This window comes from Podarcis cretensis (assembly GCF_951804945.1).
Source record: "Podarcis cretensis genome assembly, chromosome: Z".
Lineage (NCBI taxonomy): Eukaryota > Metazoa > Chordata > Lepidosauria > Squamata > Lacertidae > Podarcis > Podarcis cretensis.
Window position 1 is genome coordinate 38,961,611 of NC_137184.1, and position 16,632 is coordinate 38,978,242.

The 16,632-nt window shown below is 40.5% G+C and overlaps 1 protein-coding gene across 2 annotated transcripts in view; it reads left to right on the forward strand.

Moving 5' to 3' along the window:
- Nucleotides 1-16,632, forward strand: part of LOC307208173 (THO complex subunit 2-like) — a 57,300-nt gene that overhangs the window by 23,320 nt on the left and 17,348 nt on the right. For both annotated transcript variants that reach the window (XM_079962622.1, XM_079962621.1), the window contains exons 11-23: nucleotides 2,290-2,462; nucleotides 3,373-3,568; nucleotides 6,275-6,316; nucleotides 8,531-8,661; nucleotides 8,765-8,866; nucleotides 9,691-9,775; nucleotides 10,452-10,545; nucleotides 11,393-11,473; nucleotides 12,171-12,267; nucleotides 12,768-12,885; nucleotides 14,635-14,814; nucleotides 15,339-15,503; nucleotides 15,771-16,046. In XM_079962622.1, coding sequence (XP_079818748.1) covers nucleotides 2,290-2,462; nucleotides 3,373-3,568; nucleotides 6,275-6,316; nucleotides 8,531-8,661; nucleotides 8,765-8,866; nucleotides 9,691-9,775; nucleotides 10,452-10,545; nucleotides 11,393-11,473; nucleotides 12,171-12,267; nucleotides 12,768-12,885; nucleotides 14,635-14,814; nucleotides 15,339-15,503; nucleotides 15,771-16,046 — 1,740 coding nt within the window. The remainder of the gene's footprint in view (nucleotides 1-2,289; nucleotides 2,463-3,372; nucleotides 3,569-6,274; nucleotides 6,317-8,530; nucleotides 8,662-8,764; nucleotides 8,867-9,690; nucleotides 9,776-10,451; nucleotides 10,546-11,392; nucleotides 11,474-12,170; nucleotides 12,268-12,767; nucleotides 12,886-14,634; nucleotides 14,815-15,338; nucleotides 15,504-15,770; nucleotides 16,047-16,632) is intronic.

Genomic DNA, 16,632 nt, shown 5'->3' on the forward strand with positions numbered 1-16,632 from the left:
CTGATGGCAAATTTCTCTCTATACTCGGAGAGGGAGGTCTGAAACATACTCCCAGTGGCCATAGGGCTGCAGTCAGGTATGCCAGAATGATTTGTATGCTGTCGGTGGATTCTTGTCGTCTTGTTGGGCTGTGTATGTGATAAAGGGGAGCCATACTGGGGTGAAGGCATCCTTTTCTATTTGTCATTTGTCCCCATGTCAGTTTCAGCTTATTGGTTAGCTTTTCTAGTAAGGCCGTTTCCCATACAATTTGATATCATTGGTTCGTGTTTAATCCTGACAGGTCCCTCCAGTGTCTAACTATGAGGCTTCTGGCTGCTAAGAGTAGGAGGGTTATAAGCTCTGTATAATGTGAGTGGTCATTATGATCTTGGAAGATGTTCAGTAGGGCCAGTTCTGGGGTGAGTTCTAATACCTGTTTAGTTATTTTGAATACCTCTTGCAGGACTGCTGTCCTGAAAGCTTGGATTTTAGGGCATTCCCACCACATGTGGAAGTGAGGCCTGGGCATATCAGTACCAGTTTCTGTGGTGTTAAGTATCACCTGTAGGTGAGTTTGAGTGAGCTCCCTTCTTTTGGCTGATATGGACTTAAAAGGAGGTTTAGACCACATTCTAGTCCATTGGATGGGGTTAATTTCATAGTCAGTTGTGCTCATATTATTCTTTGATTGCGTCAAGGGGGTTTCTGGGATTTTGGAGCAGTATTTTGTATATCGTGAATGCCATCCCTTTTTCATGTCCCTCTGCTATCAGGAGAAGATGTCCGCTTTCATTGTGTCCCAGAGGAAGGGAGTTGTTATGTCATCCACATCATTGTCCTTAAAGTAGTTTTGGAGAGTTTTCAAGAGGCTCTCTAGCTAGTTGGTTTGTGGTTAGGATGGGGCTGAAAGACCATGATGGGGTAGTTCGTGCTTCCTCTCCTATTTTGAGGGTAGCTTCTACTGGGGTGTGGTCTGTGATTTTAATGTTACCAATGTTTGTTGTTTCTACTAGGGGGATCAGGCCTTGTGTAAGCAGAATGCTCTCCATTCTGGACATTGTGCCGTGGCATCCAGACTGGAATGTGTGGTTGGAGTCTCTCGGGTTCTTTTCTCCCTAGATGTCAATAAAGGCATATGTTTTTTAGCATTTCCAGTAGTTTGTAGGAGTCCGTAAGTGTTTGGGGTTTCCATCTGAGGAAGGTTGCCCAGGGGGATTGCTTCTCCTTTGGAGAAGGAGAAGAATTGGTTTAGTGTTTTCTGGATGAACTCTAGTTGTTTTGTGTTCGGGACATATATGGAGCCAATTGTTGCTTTTGTTTTGCCATCTAGTACATATCGCTTTAGGAAAAATGAATCTTCCTTTTTTTGTCTTTTAGCACTGTTTTGGCTTTAAAATTTAGGTCTCTACTGAGTATTATGCCTACTCTGCTGGCCTTTTCTGAGTTAGGTGCCACCCATTGTTGACTGAAGCGGGGTTCGCTCAGGGGTTTGCTTCCTTTGGGTGGATTGTATACTTCTTTTAGGAAGGCAATGTGTGGTTTCATGGAGTTTATGTACGCATCATCACGTATGTAAACATCATGAAGAATTAAAAATATAAAGGCTAACAAGATTGTCATTAAAAGGAAAAGGAAGAGAAAAAATATCGTGTATTGTGCACTCAAGTTATAGCATGAGATAAAAGACAAGAATATGAATGAATACACACACACTATTGAGAATTGATGGGGAGATATATGTATATAGATATATGATGTTTTTATTTGTATATTCAGAGGCGGTGCTCAGAGGCTGGGGCTCGACTGGGGGTGGGGCTCCTTGTTGCTCTTTGCTTTGTTTTCTTCTTGACTCCAGAGGCCTCCAGGCCCCTTAGCCGGGTGCTCCTGGTCCCTGCGTGGTCGAGGCCATGGGGGGGGGGCTGTGGGTTCCTCACAGCTTCCCTAGCTGTGAAGCCGGGCACCCCAGTCCCCCCCCCAGTGGAGGCGGTGTGGGGACCAGCTAGGCAGCGCAGTTGGGTGCCAGCGGTCCTTAGGAGCTCCTTGCGGCCGTGATGCTCGCCATCTTGTCTCGCTAGAAGTCCGGTTGCAGCTTTAATTGATTAAAACTCATTACTTTTTCATATGCTATTAATAAACTATGATTGCCTTTAAACAAGTGACAGCCCTAATATTTCCTCCCAGTTATCATGTATGTAAGAGATGCAAGTGTACATAGAAAGCATGGGTACGGTAGTTCTTCCTCTTACCTTGGGAGGATAAAAAGTTTTTCTGCACTAAAAAACCTTGCATGCCTGCTTATCTTTTCAGCCACCTGATAACCAGAAACTGGGCTTATTAGAAGCAATGTTAAAAATTGGTGACTGGCAACATGCACAAAACATTATGGATCAGATGCCTCCATTTTATGCAACTTCGCACAAACCTATTGCTGTTGCTCTTTGTCAGCTTCTTCATGTGATGATTGAACCTCTCTACCGAAGGTAAAGAAATTGAATAGATGATATGTGCACTGAGAATATTTGTACAAGCTAACCATGCATAGGTCTGGCTGTGATTGATTGAAATGAGCTCTTCTTAACCTTTGATTCATCTGCGGAGATGTTAGGAAATGTTTATGAACTTTCTAAAAGCTCACACATGGTGCCCAAAGCTAGGAGGCCAATGAGGCTGCTTGTTGTTTAGGGATGCCAAGTCTTAAAATGAAAACAGATGTACGAATACCTAGGAAGGCATTGTCTGTGTTAGGGCCTAATTTCAAACTTTCTATTTTCCTAATGTGTAAAGCCATAAAAGGGGCAGGTGGATGGAAAGAGATCCAAAAGAAAGAGAAAAATCCTGCTCAGTCACACTGTCCCTTAGTAGGCAACAATAGCAGTGTTGCTGAAAAGGTCTTGGCAGAAAAGCTTTTTCACAGTATGATTTTTTGTTGTTGTGATATTTTTGCTTGGTCTGGTGTATTTTTTAAAAAATTCGTTCTATACCTGCACCTCTTGTGCTACATGGAAATTGTTTGCAGAAGTTGTTAACTGAATGCATATCCCTTTGCCTAATATTCACCAGGTCCTCTATTTGGGGGTTGGTTGTGCATTATATGGAGGAAATCTGACAAGTGCACGGATGTGGCAGTAACAAGTAATGCACAGAAACTGTAGAAGAAAGTACTTTGATATGTTTAAAGTGCATTGTATAAACTGTGGAAGGGCCATAGCTACTTTGCATGCAGAAGGACCCAGGTGCAATCACTGGAATCTCTGAATATCCCCTGCCTGACACCCTGGAGAGCTGCTACCAGTCAGTGTAAGCAATACTGAGCTAGATGGACCAATGGTCTGGCTCGGTAAACAGCAACTTCCACTGCTCCTAACTGTAAAACTTGCCTCTCATTTACAGGGTTGGAGTACCCAAAGGTGCCAAAGGGACACCAATTCTTCCTTTGCAAAACAAGAGAGCACCCAAGCAAGTAGAGAGTTTTGAAGATTTAAGAAAAGAAGTGATTAACATGCTTTGTTACCTTGGCCCTCATCTCTCTCATGACCCCATATTGTTTGCAAAAGTAGTGCGTCTTGGAAAAGCATTTATGAAAGAGGTTGGTAACCTTATAGTTAATGAACAAAATTTCCCAAAAACTCTTTCTGTGCCCTACAGAAGTATATTTAGTAGCTTTGTACATATTAGCATGCATATGTGGGAGATCAAAGAGTTCCTGAAAAGATTTTAAAAGGAAAATGTTGATGGCCTAATCTTGTCCCTATTTAAAGTGAAAGGTGTTAGCGTTCTGAAAGTTGAATAACGATAGGAGAATATATTTCTTATTAAACACAAATAAGAAACAATTACTTACAGCCTTTATAAGCTATTTTATAACGAAAGATTCCTTGGCAAACTTACAAGATAAAATACAACTAGCTAGATATTACATGATAGTAACATAGAAGATGCAGCCTAAAAAACAAGAAGTGTAGAGTAAAACAGTAATACTTAAAACAGGATTTTAAAAAGTTATCTGGAGAAGATGTCAGGATCTGAGTTGGCACATGCGGTAAGAGGTGATTTTGAACTGCCCTGAAGTCCTTTAGAGCCCTTCATTGCTTGGTTACTCTAGCATCAAACCCCAAAGATCCTGAAAGATAAAGGCAAGCACTTCAGATTGGGCCCAGATATGGAATGGAAGCTGTTGGAAATGACTAAACTTCAGCATAATGTGTTTTTTAATGCCCAGTCCTAGTTAGTTCAGAGTATGGCAGCAGGATTGTGAGCTAAAGTTTCCATACTGTTTTAAAGACGGCCTCATATACAACATATTGTAGTAATCCAAATGAGAGGATACCAGGGCCTGGGTAATTGAAGCACAGCTATGTATACATGTTCTGGTCTTCCAGATTTGGATAGCAAATTATGATCTGCTACAAAGAAAATGACTGGAAGTTTTTAATTGCCATGTGCAAAGAAGGGCTTGGAGAAGGGAGTTTACAAACCAGAGGCCCACACCTGCTCTTCTCTAGTAATGCTAATGTATAATGTTGGCAACTCTGCTCTAAAAAAAATTGAACTTTAGTAGATGTTTGGGATATAGGAAGTTTGCTAACAAGGTGTCTGTAAGTCTTGTAACACTTATTCTTTCTCTAACCTGCCACCCCATTTTTTAATTTTCATCTTTTCAATTGTAAATTGTGAGTAATGCACACTTCCATGGTTTTAAAATGCTATTTCCGACTGACTAAAAAAACAAAACAAAAAACACGTAAACAGGTAACAAAATGAAGCTTTTATGCCATTTGTATTTTGGAGTGTTTCTTTGGGATTATGTTATAAGAAGTTGTTTGTACAAATAATGTACTGTTGCCAATCCATTGAGAGAAAATGTTAACCCTTTTCTTACAGAAAAGTGCCCTGTGTAATTTCCTTGTTAAACAGTAGTTCCTTGTTAATATTCACAATAGTTTCCATGGAAAGTACAGTAAAATATGTCTTCTAACACTTGCAAGTTTTTAAGCATCTGTTAACTACTTGGATAAGCACTTGCAAATCTAAATCCTTGGCAGTTTTTGACAAATGTCTCTGTAAATATCACTTGCATGGCACAATATCTTTTGCAGAAAGCATCAAGCATACTGTTGAGACTTGATTCCACCCCCCAGTGGTGGTAAAATGTCTGAAGTGTTCAATAACAAACAAGTTCACACATTGGCCCAACCATTATTTAAGAGTAGATGAACCTCTCCTTTGGTGCGCTTCCACAAAAAGTAGATTGGAAGCATCTGTTCCTGGATTTAGTTTAATTTAGTTTTCTTGTTGGGACGCAGGTGGCGCTGTGGGTTAAAGCCTCAGCGCCTAGGGCTTGCCGATCGAAAGGTCGGCGGTTCGAATCCCTGCGGCGGGGTGCGCTCCCACTGCTCGGTCCCAGCGCCTGCCAACCTAGCAGTTCGAAAGCACCTCCGGGTGCAAGTAGATAAATAGGGACCGCTTACCAGCGGGAAGGTAAATGGCGTTTCCGTGTGCGGCTCTGGCTCGCCAGAGCAGCGATGTCACGCTGGCCACGTGACCCGGAAGTGTCTCCGGACAGCGCTGGCCCCTGGCCTCTTAAGTGAGATGGGCGCACAACCCCAGAGTCTGTCAAGACTGGCCCGTACGGGCAGGGGTACCTTTACCTTTACCTTTTAGTTTTCTTGTTATGTAAAAACTGCAGGCTCTGGTTATTTTAAACGGTATATATATTTTTTAACAAGAAGAAGTCATGTCTTAAATTACAGTTTGATCCTAGTGTGTGTCAACAGACCTTACTTAAAGTAATTAACCATAGGTTAATTTATAATGATTAGTTGAAAACAGAAATGAGATTCTTCTAATTTTCTTGCTGTCTTGTCAGAGGGAAGGAGGGAATTCACAAACCCAAGGCCCATTCATGTAATTCTAAACTGGGTTAGTATTAAGCCCAACTTGGCTATTGGCTTCTAAAGGGAGGGAAGCATACTTACAAGAGTGTCCAGACATTTGTGGTTGTTCATGCTCCAGAGAGCTGCTGCAGACAGTTGTGGCTGGAGCAGCACCATTCCCCTCCTGTGTTCAGCAGTAAAGAGAGCTGCTCCTTACTTCTCAGCTTTGTATTCACCTTATTCAGTACCCCACTTTCTCTTCAGCAGCAGAGGACCAAGGAATCCAATTTTGCAGACCTCGCTCTAGCTCAGCTGATCCCTGTACTTGGGAAGGGGGAATAACCTGACTTGCTCAAGATTGTCTTTGATATGAAACCATTGCATTTTAGTAGTATTTGATTGTTCGTTGTTGTTTTTAGCACCAAGCAGATGCAGGCAAGCAAGAGGAAAAAGAGAAAATGGTGAGCTGTTTTAAAATGTATTCTTGATTCCCTCCCCTTCCAATCTTGATTATAAGTGTGGCAGAAATGGGGGGGGGCCACTAGGTGGCGCATCGGAAGATGGCTGACAATAACATCTCTCCGACCCACACGAGGTAATTTGGAGGCTATGATGGGGGTAATTAGCCTCCTTAACCCCCCCAGGATTATGGGGGGGACGGCCCTTGCCTGCAGTGCCCTATACCACCCCCGAATTTGTGGGGGTGGGGGCACTAGGCACAAAGCCCTCCTGTGGGATTTTCGGCACTCCTCGACGCCGTCCCCGATTCGCGCCGCTGGTTGCAATGATCTTTAAAAGAAATAATTTGGACATGATTAATTGCACATACATCAAGGAAAAAGGGGAGTAAATACTGCTGACAGAAGAGATCTCTGATAACAAGACAACAATAAAATACGAGAAGAACGTCAAGATACGGTAATGACTGAGGGGGGAGGGGGGGAAAACCTGCCTCTACCTTTTTATGTGATTTAACAAGAATCCCCCTCCCCTAATGAGTCAGAAATTAAGGACTTAAGCTGTGGATTTAAGGCTGTGTGGAGATAAACTTTCGATCCAAAGCAATGTTTCAAGATGAAGCTGGAAAGCTAAGAGTTTTGGAGTGACGCAGTCAGGAAAAAATGCCGTTCGCCATTTTGTGAGGCATTGTGGGAGCTCTTGGGTCTGGGAGGAGAAAGAGAGAAATAAGAGTTGTTTACATATCGTGAATCAACTCCTCGGTGGGACTTAAGAGCGACAAATGCCAAAATTTACGATGGATAAAGTGATGTTATCTACGAAGGAGATATATGGAAACCATCTGGACTTAGTGAAGGAACGGGAAATCCACACAGGATTATTACACTTGCTATCGGCTTAAGGAGACTAACAGAAGAGATCGTAAAGGAAAAAGAGAAATTATACGAACAAGATATGATGTGGCAACACCAAGATAAGACTGGATAGAATTATGAACTTTGTTTGGACTGATTGGGACTGATTTGGACATTAACGCAGTAATAAGAAGATGATCTGAATTCCCCTTTGGATCTTGAAGTATGGGTTCCCCCAACAAAATTTAAAAATTTGGCTTTGTAATTCGGAATTTATATGATGTGATTTAATTTGATGTGATTGGCCAGTTAATAAAAATTATTTAAAAATATATATATAAGTGTGGCAGAAATGACCACCATATATCTGGATAGTCTATGTAATGTGGCTTAAAGGTGGAACAGCTATAATAAAAGCTGCAACTCAGTGCTGTTCCTTTGGCCTGCCACTCGAGCTGTCTTGGAAGGCCAAGGAAAGTTTCAAAAGCTTTGAATATGTTTTACTTCTTTGTTTCTATAATAATAATTTAATTGTTGTATTAACATTTTTAATGTTGTAAGATACTTTAGATGGGCTTCACCCTGAAGCGTGGCATACTATTATTTCAAAGTATGCAAGAGGCACAATTCTTCTAAAGCCTCTCTAGCTTCCAGGGCTCAAGTGTACTGTTGAAGACCCAAACACTTGTCTGGCCTCAAATGTGCACTGAGATAGTCACATACAATGTCCATTCTTTTCAGTGCAGAAAGTTTTCAGAGCTTGTGTTATTAGAGCAGTTCGCCAACAGGGTGAGGGGATGTGAGAGGATGTTACATATGCACCAACCTTTCTTGCCTCCACCCCCCCCCCACCTTCCCCAATGTCTATTCCTATTGTACATCCCATGTCATAGCTGCCAAATACAGCTTTTCTACCTCGGTTGCCTGAATAGAAAAAGCAGGTGATTGGTCAACTTGGACAAATGTGTCCTGATTTAGTAGTGCCTAGTAAGACTGTGGTGAACCTTCTCCCTTGGAATAATGGGACTGTAGACACTTAACACCTGTCTTTAAAAAATAAAACCAGATGACCCCACTGTTGCCACAGTGACTTCATTAATTTTTGCTGTTTTGTTTCTTCGCAAGTCTAGTGGGAAGGTGGCATAGAAATGAACTGCGACAGCAGCTTCTGTATATTGTCATATTTTAATGGTTTAAAGCCATGTTGTCTTTTAAATTCAAAAATATATAACAGAAAACTGACAGAATTTAATCCTTTTTTAAATGTAAAACTAGTAGCCATAGACTTTGCTTCATAAAGTTGTAGAATGTCTACCCTTTGATTTTGCCTTCAAATAAGATAACTCCTTTCCTTTCCTTCAGGAGTTATTATTCAGCTGTTTGCTGAGTATTACCGACCAGGTTTTGCTTCCTTCTCTTTCTTTGATGGATTGTAATGCATGCATGTCTGAGGAACTCTGGGGGATGTTTAAAACATTTCCATACCAGTATCGGTGAGTAATTACCCGTAAAAACTATATGGCAATAGAATTTCTTCATCAAATTATCTAAGAGAGGCATTAAATACATATTTTGATTTCTTGGAACCTCCTATAGGTATCGCCTCTATGGGCAGTGGAAGAATGAAACATACAATAGTCACCCACTACTGGTGAGAGTTAAAGCTCAGACAATTGACCGAGCCAAATACATTATGAAGTAAGTTATGTTGAAACTTGTTTTCTCCTGGGGAATGTTGATGAGACTATAGAACAAATTGTAGCAGGGCAGTGAGTCCCATTGGGTTCCATGAAGCTGGCTCCCACAATTAGTATCCTTAGGATTGCAGCCTAAGTATTGGATTGAAATGCTACCTGCTATTACCAAGTAATACAGTCTTTAAATGAAACTTCCTAAAATGTAATTTATATTTAACAAAAAATACTGCCTTAACTTAGAAAGCTGGGCAGCCTCTCAAGACTTCTACAATTTAATATTAAATCAGTTTCATTAGATGGTTAGATAAATTACTGTACACGAAGAAGTTTCCATTTACAGAAGGAGAATTTGATTCATGGAATGGGTCCTTTCACGAACACAGCTCCCTTTTCATGAATGGAAGCTTGCTCCATGAAGAGAGTAATTATCCCACCACATAAGGAAATGTGATGGCTAGGGCCCTGGGTACAGGTGGTTACCATAGGAGTAGTAGGTGTGTCAGAAAATTTAGCTGTTGGGACTGTGCTATTTTAAATAATGCCAGCTTAAATAAAATGAATATACACTAGCTTTACAACTTTGAATCTTTTCTGCCCCAGAGCGTTAATTCATTACAGTTTGCCTATTTGTATTTTATATCCTCTGTTCCAAGCTGAATACAGAAATCGTATGTGAAAGTTGCCTGTAACATGAGTTTTCTCTGGGGGAATTGGGAAGGTCTATCTACATTTACTGGAAAATAGATTAATCTAAAGCCGTGACTAGAAAAAATGTGAATATAAGACTGCAAAGAGAGGAACTAAAATGTGAATGTACTCTTGTAGGCGTCTAACCAAGGAAAACGTAAAGCCATCTGGAAGACAAATAGGAAAACTCAGCCACAGCAACCCAACTATTTTATTTGATTATGTATGTGGCAAGATAAGTATTGACTATTTTAAAATGTGTTTTAAATGGGGGTGGGGGGTGGGGATGTGGTAGAGGTATTATTGTATTATGCATGGTGTGGAGAAAATGGATAATTTTCCTCTAAAATGCTAGAAATTGAGGCAATCCAGTAAAGCTGTGTTGTCAGGATGGGGAAAAAAGGTGCTTCTTCAAAGACCCTATATTCACTTCCACAGTATGTAGCAATGGCTGTCAACCTGGATCGATTTAAAAGGGAGTGAGACAAATTCATGGCAGATGAGGCTGTAAATGCCTACTAGCCACGATGGCTTAGCTCTGCTTCCACTTTTGGAGGCTGTATGCCCCTGAATACCAGCTGCAGGGAATTACAATTGAGAGAGTGCTGTTGTGCTCAGGTTCTGCTTGTAAGATTCCCATAGGCGTCCAGTTGCCCACTTTGAGAAAAGGAAGCTGGACTAGATGGGCCGTTGGCTTAATCCAGCAGGGCTCTTCTCATATATTACGTTAGGAAAAGTGCACACATTAACTATGTAATACAGATGTGTGCATTAAGTTTCATTATTTACTTGTTTTTTCTTCAGATTGAAAACCATAACAGTAGTTTCTTTTAAGAGTTTTTAAGGACTTCTGGCTTCTTCTTCTTATACTTGGGAAACTCATTTTTGCTCTTTTTCAGATTTTGTCTCAGATACAGAAGTATGATAATTTAATCACCCCCGTTGTTGACTCATTGAAATACCTCACTTCATTGAACTATGATGTCTTGGCATGTATCCTTTTGCTAACTTCCTAGAACTGCTAGTTACCCAATGGTTATATCTTACACAAGTTTTTTTTTTAACTGCTCCAATGAGAATCATTGCCTCAGCTGAGCAAGCGCCTTTGTTGTACAGGGGTGCTTCTTAAACAGCTCAGCTGAGCAAGCTGCTTTCTAGCCAGATGAAAGTTCCTGGCCTGTGCCTGCTCTGTGATTTACTGCCCTCTGCAGGAGGCAGGGGAGTGCTGAGACAAAAGCATCCTCTGGCTTTGAATGGTTTACCAAATATTTTGAACGGGTTATCATGTGTGGATTTAAAGCTAGTTTTCAACAATCTATCACCATATTGCCCAGGCCTACTCCTTGCACAAATTGAATAATTGAAAGCATATATATATATATATTTTAAAAAATCGCCCTGCCATTGTAGCACAGTAGTAGTAATCCCATTATCATATATTGTAAATTTCTAAATATTCAGACTCATGAACTGCTGTTAGTGTAATTATTAAGACTGCTCATTTGGCCATGTGTCATAGATTTAGGGAGTTGTAGCTTTTGATAGAAGAGGAATAAATACTCCTAAGGGTGTTCCTTGTTCTTTGCTTTATCCTGTTTGAGTTGTGGTTAAAGGTGTGTGAGAAAAAGGAATTGGAGTGAACAAGAACTCAAAACACTTCGGAACCACAGAGATATATTCCTGAAGTGTTCATCGTTTTAGGTTTCTGCTATAATATCACAGGTAGTAGTGTATGCCAGGTGTCTCAAAATATTGTTAAATTTACAAAGCAAAATAATTAAATGCTTAATACTGCATGTAATTATGTTTGGGGAAGAATTCCTCCTTAGCCTCAGCAAAGATTGCATAATTGAAGCACTGGCTAATCCTGAGAAGGAGAGGATGAAACATGATGACACCACAATCTCCAGTTGGCTTCAAAGTTAGTACTTGGGTTTTATTTATTTTTAATTAGAAATGCAGTCCTCTTGTTACTTAGCACCTGCTAACGTGTTTAATTCATTAATTAAAACATTTGTATCTTGCCTTTTTATTTTTAAAAAATCCATGTCGTGGCTAATGGTTGTTAAAGTGTGTGTGCACGCGCGCACACACAAATCAAGGGGGAACAGCATTTCAAAAAACACACAGAGCAAATGTATTCCAGAGCCATCTGGAATACAATTCTGAAATAGCTACAGGAAAAAAAAGAGTGCTTTAGCCACCTGTCTGAAAATCAACAAGACTCTAGGATGGGAGTTCCATAGGCCTGAGTAGCCCCTAGTACAATTCAGAAAGAGCAGGAATGTAGAAGAGAACCTCCAAGAACCTCTGTTGTTGTTGGCAACAGCTTGGGAGCCACTTGCCTGTAAATTCACGGCACTTGAATAAAAATTGGAGCCAGGAAATGTATGGTTGCAGACACGATTCCTTAAGTACAGGAAGAGAGGGCAGGGGGGAGGGACCAGGTAGAATGTCATTTGCATACCAAGAAGTGTGAAAAACAGGTTCTAAGGGTAACTTGCTTTTGACGTATGAGAAATAGTCTATTGATATGACGTTACTGAATGTGCATGACATAGGAAAGCTTATATTTCAGTGACAGTAATTCAAGTTCGTTTTCCTCCCATCTATTTTAGGTTTAGCTAGCTTCTGTGGTGCTGTTTTTCGAAAATACCCTATAGAACTAGCTGGTCTACTTCAGTATGTGGCAAACCAGCTAAAGGCTGGGAAAAGGTAAGTAGAGCATGGTTACTTTAGATCTCAAAAACTATGCCAGTTTGGTAGTTTTTGTTGCCCTCATTGGAGTGTTTTAACATATTTTAATAAGTTGTGTTTAATATAACTTTGCAAACTTTTGAAAATCCTAGGATTCAAAATACACTAAGACATAAACAGTTAGGTAATTTGCACCGAGCAGCTAGGTTACATTCACATTTCCCAGGGAAATTGCACAGAGTGCCTACTACATTGTGAAGCTGCACTGAAGTGCTCATGTATACGGTCTGCTGTTCATGTTGCTGTTACAACATCTTGACATTGATGCACTTGGATTGGAGACAAGGTGGTCTGTGCTTCATGTGCAAGTAATTTCAGAAAGATATTGTAATGGGCTCTTAGACCTTTCACAATACTTTCAATAGAGTTCAAGAGCAGTGGTTTTACCTGCCTATGTTTCACTCTTTCTCTCTTCCCCCCGCCCCCTCGCCCATTTTTGTTCTCATTCTTTTCCATAGCTTTGACCTGCTTATTTTGAAAGAGGTGGTACAAAAAATGGCTGGAATAGAAATCACTGAAGAGATGACAATGGACCAGCTAGAGGCCATGACTGGTGGAGAGCAGCTGAAAGCAGAGGTGTGTTTGAAGCTAGAGAGAAAAGAAAAATAGATGTCCCAAAAAAATACATACATAGTAGCTTAGGATGTTTCACCTGCTGTACAGTCGTACCTTGGAAGTTGAACGGAATCCATTCTGGAAGCCCGTTCAACTTCCAGAATGTTTGGAAACCAAAGCATGGCTTCGCCAATCAGAAGTCCCGTCTGACGTTCGGCTTCCAAAAATAGTTTGCAAACCGGAAGAGTCACTTCCGGTTTGCAGCATTTGGGAGCCAAAACATTCAAGAACTAAGATGTTCGAAAACCAAGGTACAACTGTATTTATTTTTTAAGGTAGATGAATAATTGATACACCTCTGAAAGGTATATTAATCCAATAAATATGGAAATAATTTTAGTAGCAATCTAGAGCAGCGTGTTCACGTGCCTGATCTACGTGTAACACTTCAGATTCTTAGCAGCAGTTAAACAGGAATGTTTAGCAGGATTATTCCTCTTCTGTCACACACAAGTTTCTCACTGCTGGCCTTAAGCATTCTTAACTGGTACCATCTTTAAATATGGTTAACTCTTTGTTTTAAATTAAATTATTATTTTACTGGGGCTCAAGTACCTGCTCACTTGGCTCACCCCACCTCCACAAAGCTCCCCTTCCCCTTACTCCTCACCAAACCTCCACCACTTGCTAACTGCTGCAAGCCCAGCTCACTCACCCGCTCCACTTGCCCACACAGCTCCTGTCATTTAGTTCACAAACCCAGCTCACTCACCTACTTTAAACCAAAACTGTGATCCCAGCTTGCTTGGCCGCTTCCTTGCTCGCCCCACCAACTACCTGTCTAATGCTTCACCCACCCTGGAGCATGTGCAGCCTGTCACCAGTATAACGATGGACTAGTTTAAATATGGCATAGAGAGAAAACTATCCAAAATCACAAATAAACAATGCATTGTTCAGTTACCTTTTTAACATTTGCTTCTTACCAAAGCAATAAACAAGGGGGTTGCTGCTCAGCAGGGATTTCAAACCTGCCTTCAAATGTGTTGTGAAATCCTGGCTAGCAGTGAACTTTCCTGTTTGCCTCAACGGTGGTTAAGATTGGTATTTGGACCATTGCATAGCATAGGAAAGGAGAAGTGCATGTTTAACATGGCCTTCCAGTTTCAGAACACGCAAGTGCTGCTATCAGAATGCTCATCTGCAGATTCAGTTATCCAAACATAAAGAATTATGCCCAAGCCTCAAGTGCATGGCTGATTGAGATACCCAAGCAGCCAGACTTTGCCCACTACTTGACTTGTTTGTGCATTTTCGGTCAGAAACCATGGAAGAGAGGGAGGTGTGAAGAGAGATGAAACAAAGCAGTTTTTCCTTTGTCTCACTTTTGCTGGTTGGTTGCAGCCGTTTTAGGAAGAAACCATGGTGGGAGTGGGGAGAGAGATCACAGATTAGAAATAATTGAAATCATCAGCTCATTATGCAAATGCTTGGAATGCATTGTGTTTGGAAAGCAGGGCCTGCATATACTGGAGAAAGTTCGTCACCCTCAGCCTGAAAAAGCTTCTCAACCCCAGATCCTACTGTAAGCCACGAAATGTCAAATTTCTCTAAGCATGCTAGGGAATTGGAGAGGAAGAAACATTCTAACTCAAGGTTTCCTGAAGGCTATTTACTGACAGGGTTTGGCACTGTACACCTTAATTTACATCTTCTGCTGTTTTTCCTCAGTTTAGGTATCTTAACTACATTTCTTACTTCTTTGGGCAGGGTGGATATTTTGGGCAGATCAGAAACACTAAGAAATCTTCCCAGAGATTAAAAGATGCACTTTTGGACCACGATCTTGCTCTTCCATTGTGCCTTCTCATGGCTCAACAGAGAAATGGAGTGATATTTCAAGAAGGAGGAGAGAAACATTTGAAGCTGGTGGGAAAACTCTATGATCAGGCAAGTAAAATGATCACATTTGTGTTTGTTTTAAACAAACCTCCATGGAAATGCCATGTATACTGCATTCAGAAAACTGAATTTATATTTTGTGGTATAGATGTTTGTTTTACTTGTGTTTTGGGTTCTTCATGAAATTTACAAAAAGGAAAACTAAGTAGCTTCAGTCATGGCAATCCGTTACCATCCATAATGCTGTCACATTGTTTGACAAGATTCCACTGGCCTGCATAGCTTCTGTAAGTTCTGTTTCAGGTGTGATCTTGTACTGTACTGCTAACCAGATTCAGAAGTGACCACAGATTTAGTTGATTATATGGTGTTGTCATATCTGAAGTTGCCTTGAGTATTCATAAGAAATACATAAAGTTTGTTACTGAGGAACATTTTCTCATTAGTATTACTGCATGTTTATTACAAAAGGTAGTGATTTTCCAGCTATTTTCTTGATTTTTATAAGGTTAACATTATATTTAAATCTCATTGAAAAGTCTGATCTAATACTTCTCTATTTTTCTATTCAGTGCCATGATACTCTGGTACAATTCGGTGGATTTTTGGCTTCCAATTTAAGCACAGATGATTATATTAAGCGAGTGCCTTCCATTGATGTTCTCTGTAATGACTTCCACACCCCTCATGATGCTGCATTTTTCCTTTCAAGGCCTATGTATGCACATCACATTTCAGTAAGTACAGATGTTCAGTTAGCTTGCAGTCTGTATATCCGGAACACACAGTTGTATTGAAAATTAAACCTGTCATTTCACTGAATCTTTTAAAGGGGCCTCACTGAGATTGAAAGCACTCCTCATTCAGTGACTGGGTTTAAAATCTAGCTGACTTAATTTCTTGGACTTAGTTTTGTATTTAAATCTAATAGAGTTAATAAAAAGGGGATTTTGTTTTCTGTTTGAGAAGTGGATAATTGAGTACTTGTGTCTTCTTTTTATTAGTCAAAATATGATGAATTGAAAAAGGCTGAGAAAGGGAACAAACAGCAGCAGAAAGTTCACAAATACATTACAGCGTGTGAGCTTGTGATGGCTCCTGTTCATGACTCGGTGATCTCCTTGCACATCCCAAAGGTCTGGGATGATATCAGTCCACAGTTCTATGCTACGTTCTGGTCACTGACAATGTATGACCTTGCTGTGCCACATAGTAGCTACGAACGGGAAGTCAACAAACTCAAAGTCCAGATGAAAGCTATTGATGACAATCCAGAAATGGTATGTATCGTTTTAAATGTATGTTCGCTTGCCGTTTTTTAGAGTCTTATCAGTTCATGAAAACCATTGATCAAGAACAGTTGACAGCATTAGATAATAGGTTTTTTTTTTAAGCAATTACATTTTCTGCTCTAAAGTTTTTAGTTACCTTGCTCTTCTCTCTAAATTAAAAAAAAAATCCATAGAATTCTGCCTGAGCACTGCATTTCTGCAATTCTGGGGCCATTCTGGACCTCTCCACCATTGAGCTTTACAGTGACTAGACACAAGAGAATAGCACTATTTTCAGTTGTAGTGCCTTTCAGTTGTCGTACCTTGGTTCTCAAACAGAATCCGAAAACCAAGGCACGGCTTCCGATTGGCTGCAGGAGCTTCCTGCACTCAATCAAAAGCTGCTTTGTATGTTCGGCTTCCAAAAAACGTTTGCAAACCGGAGCATTCACTTCGGGTTTGTAGCGTTTGGGAGCCAAAGCGTTCGACAACCAAGGCACGACTGTATTAGCTTTCCAATGGCATTGAATTGCTTTACAAGGCTCTGTTAGCAGCAGAATAATGGCAGAGGAATTTGGTATGTAGGTTTACAAGG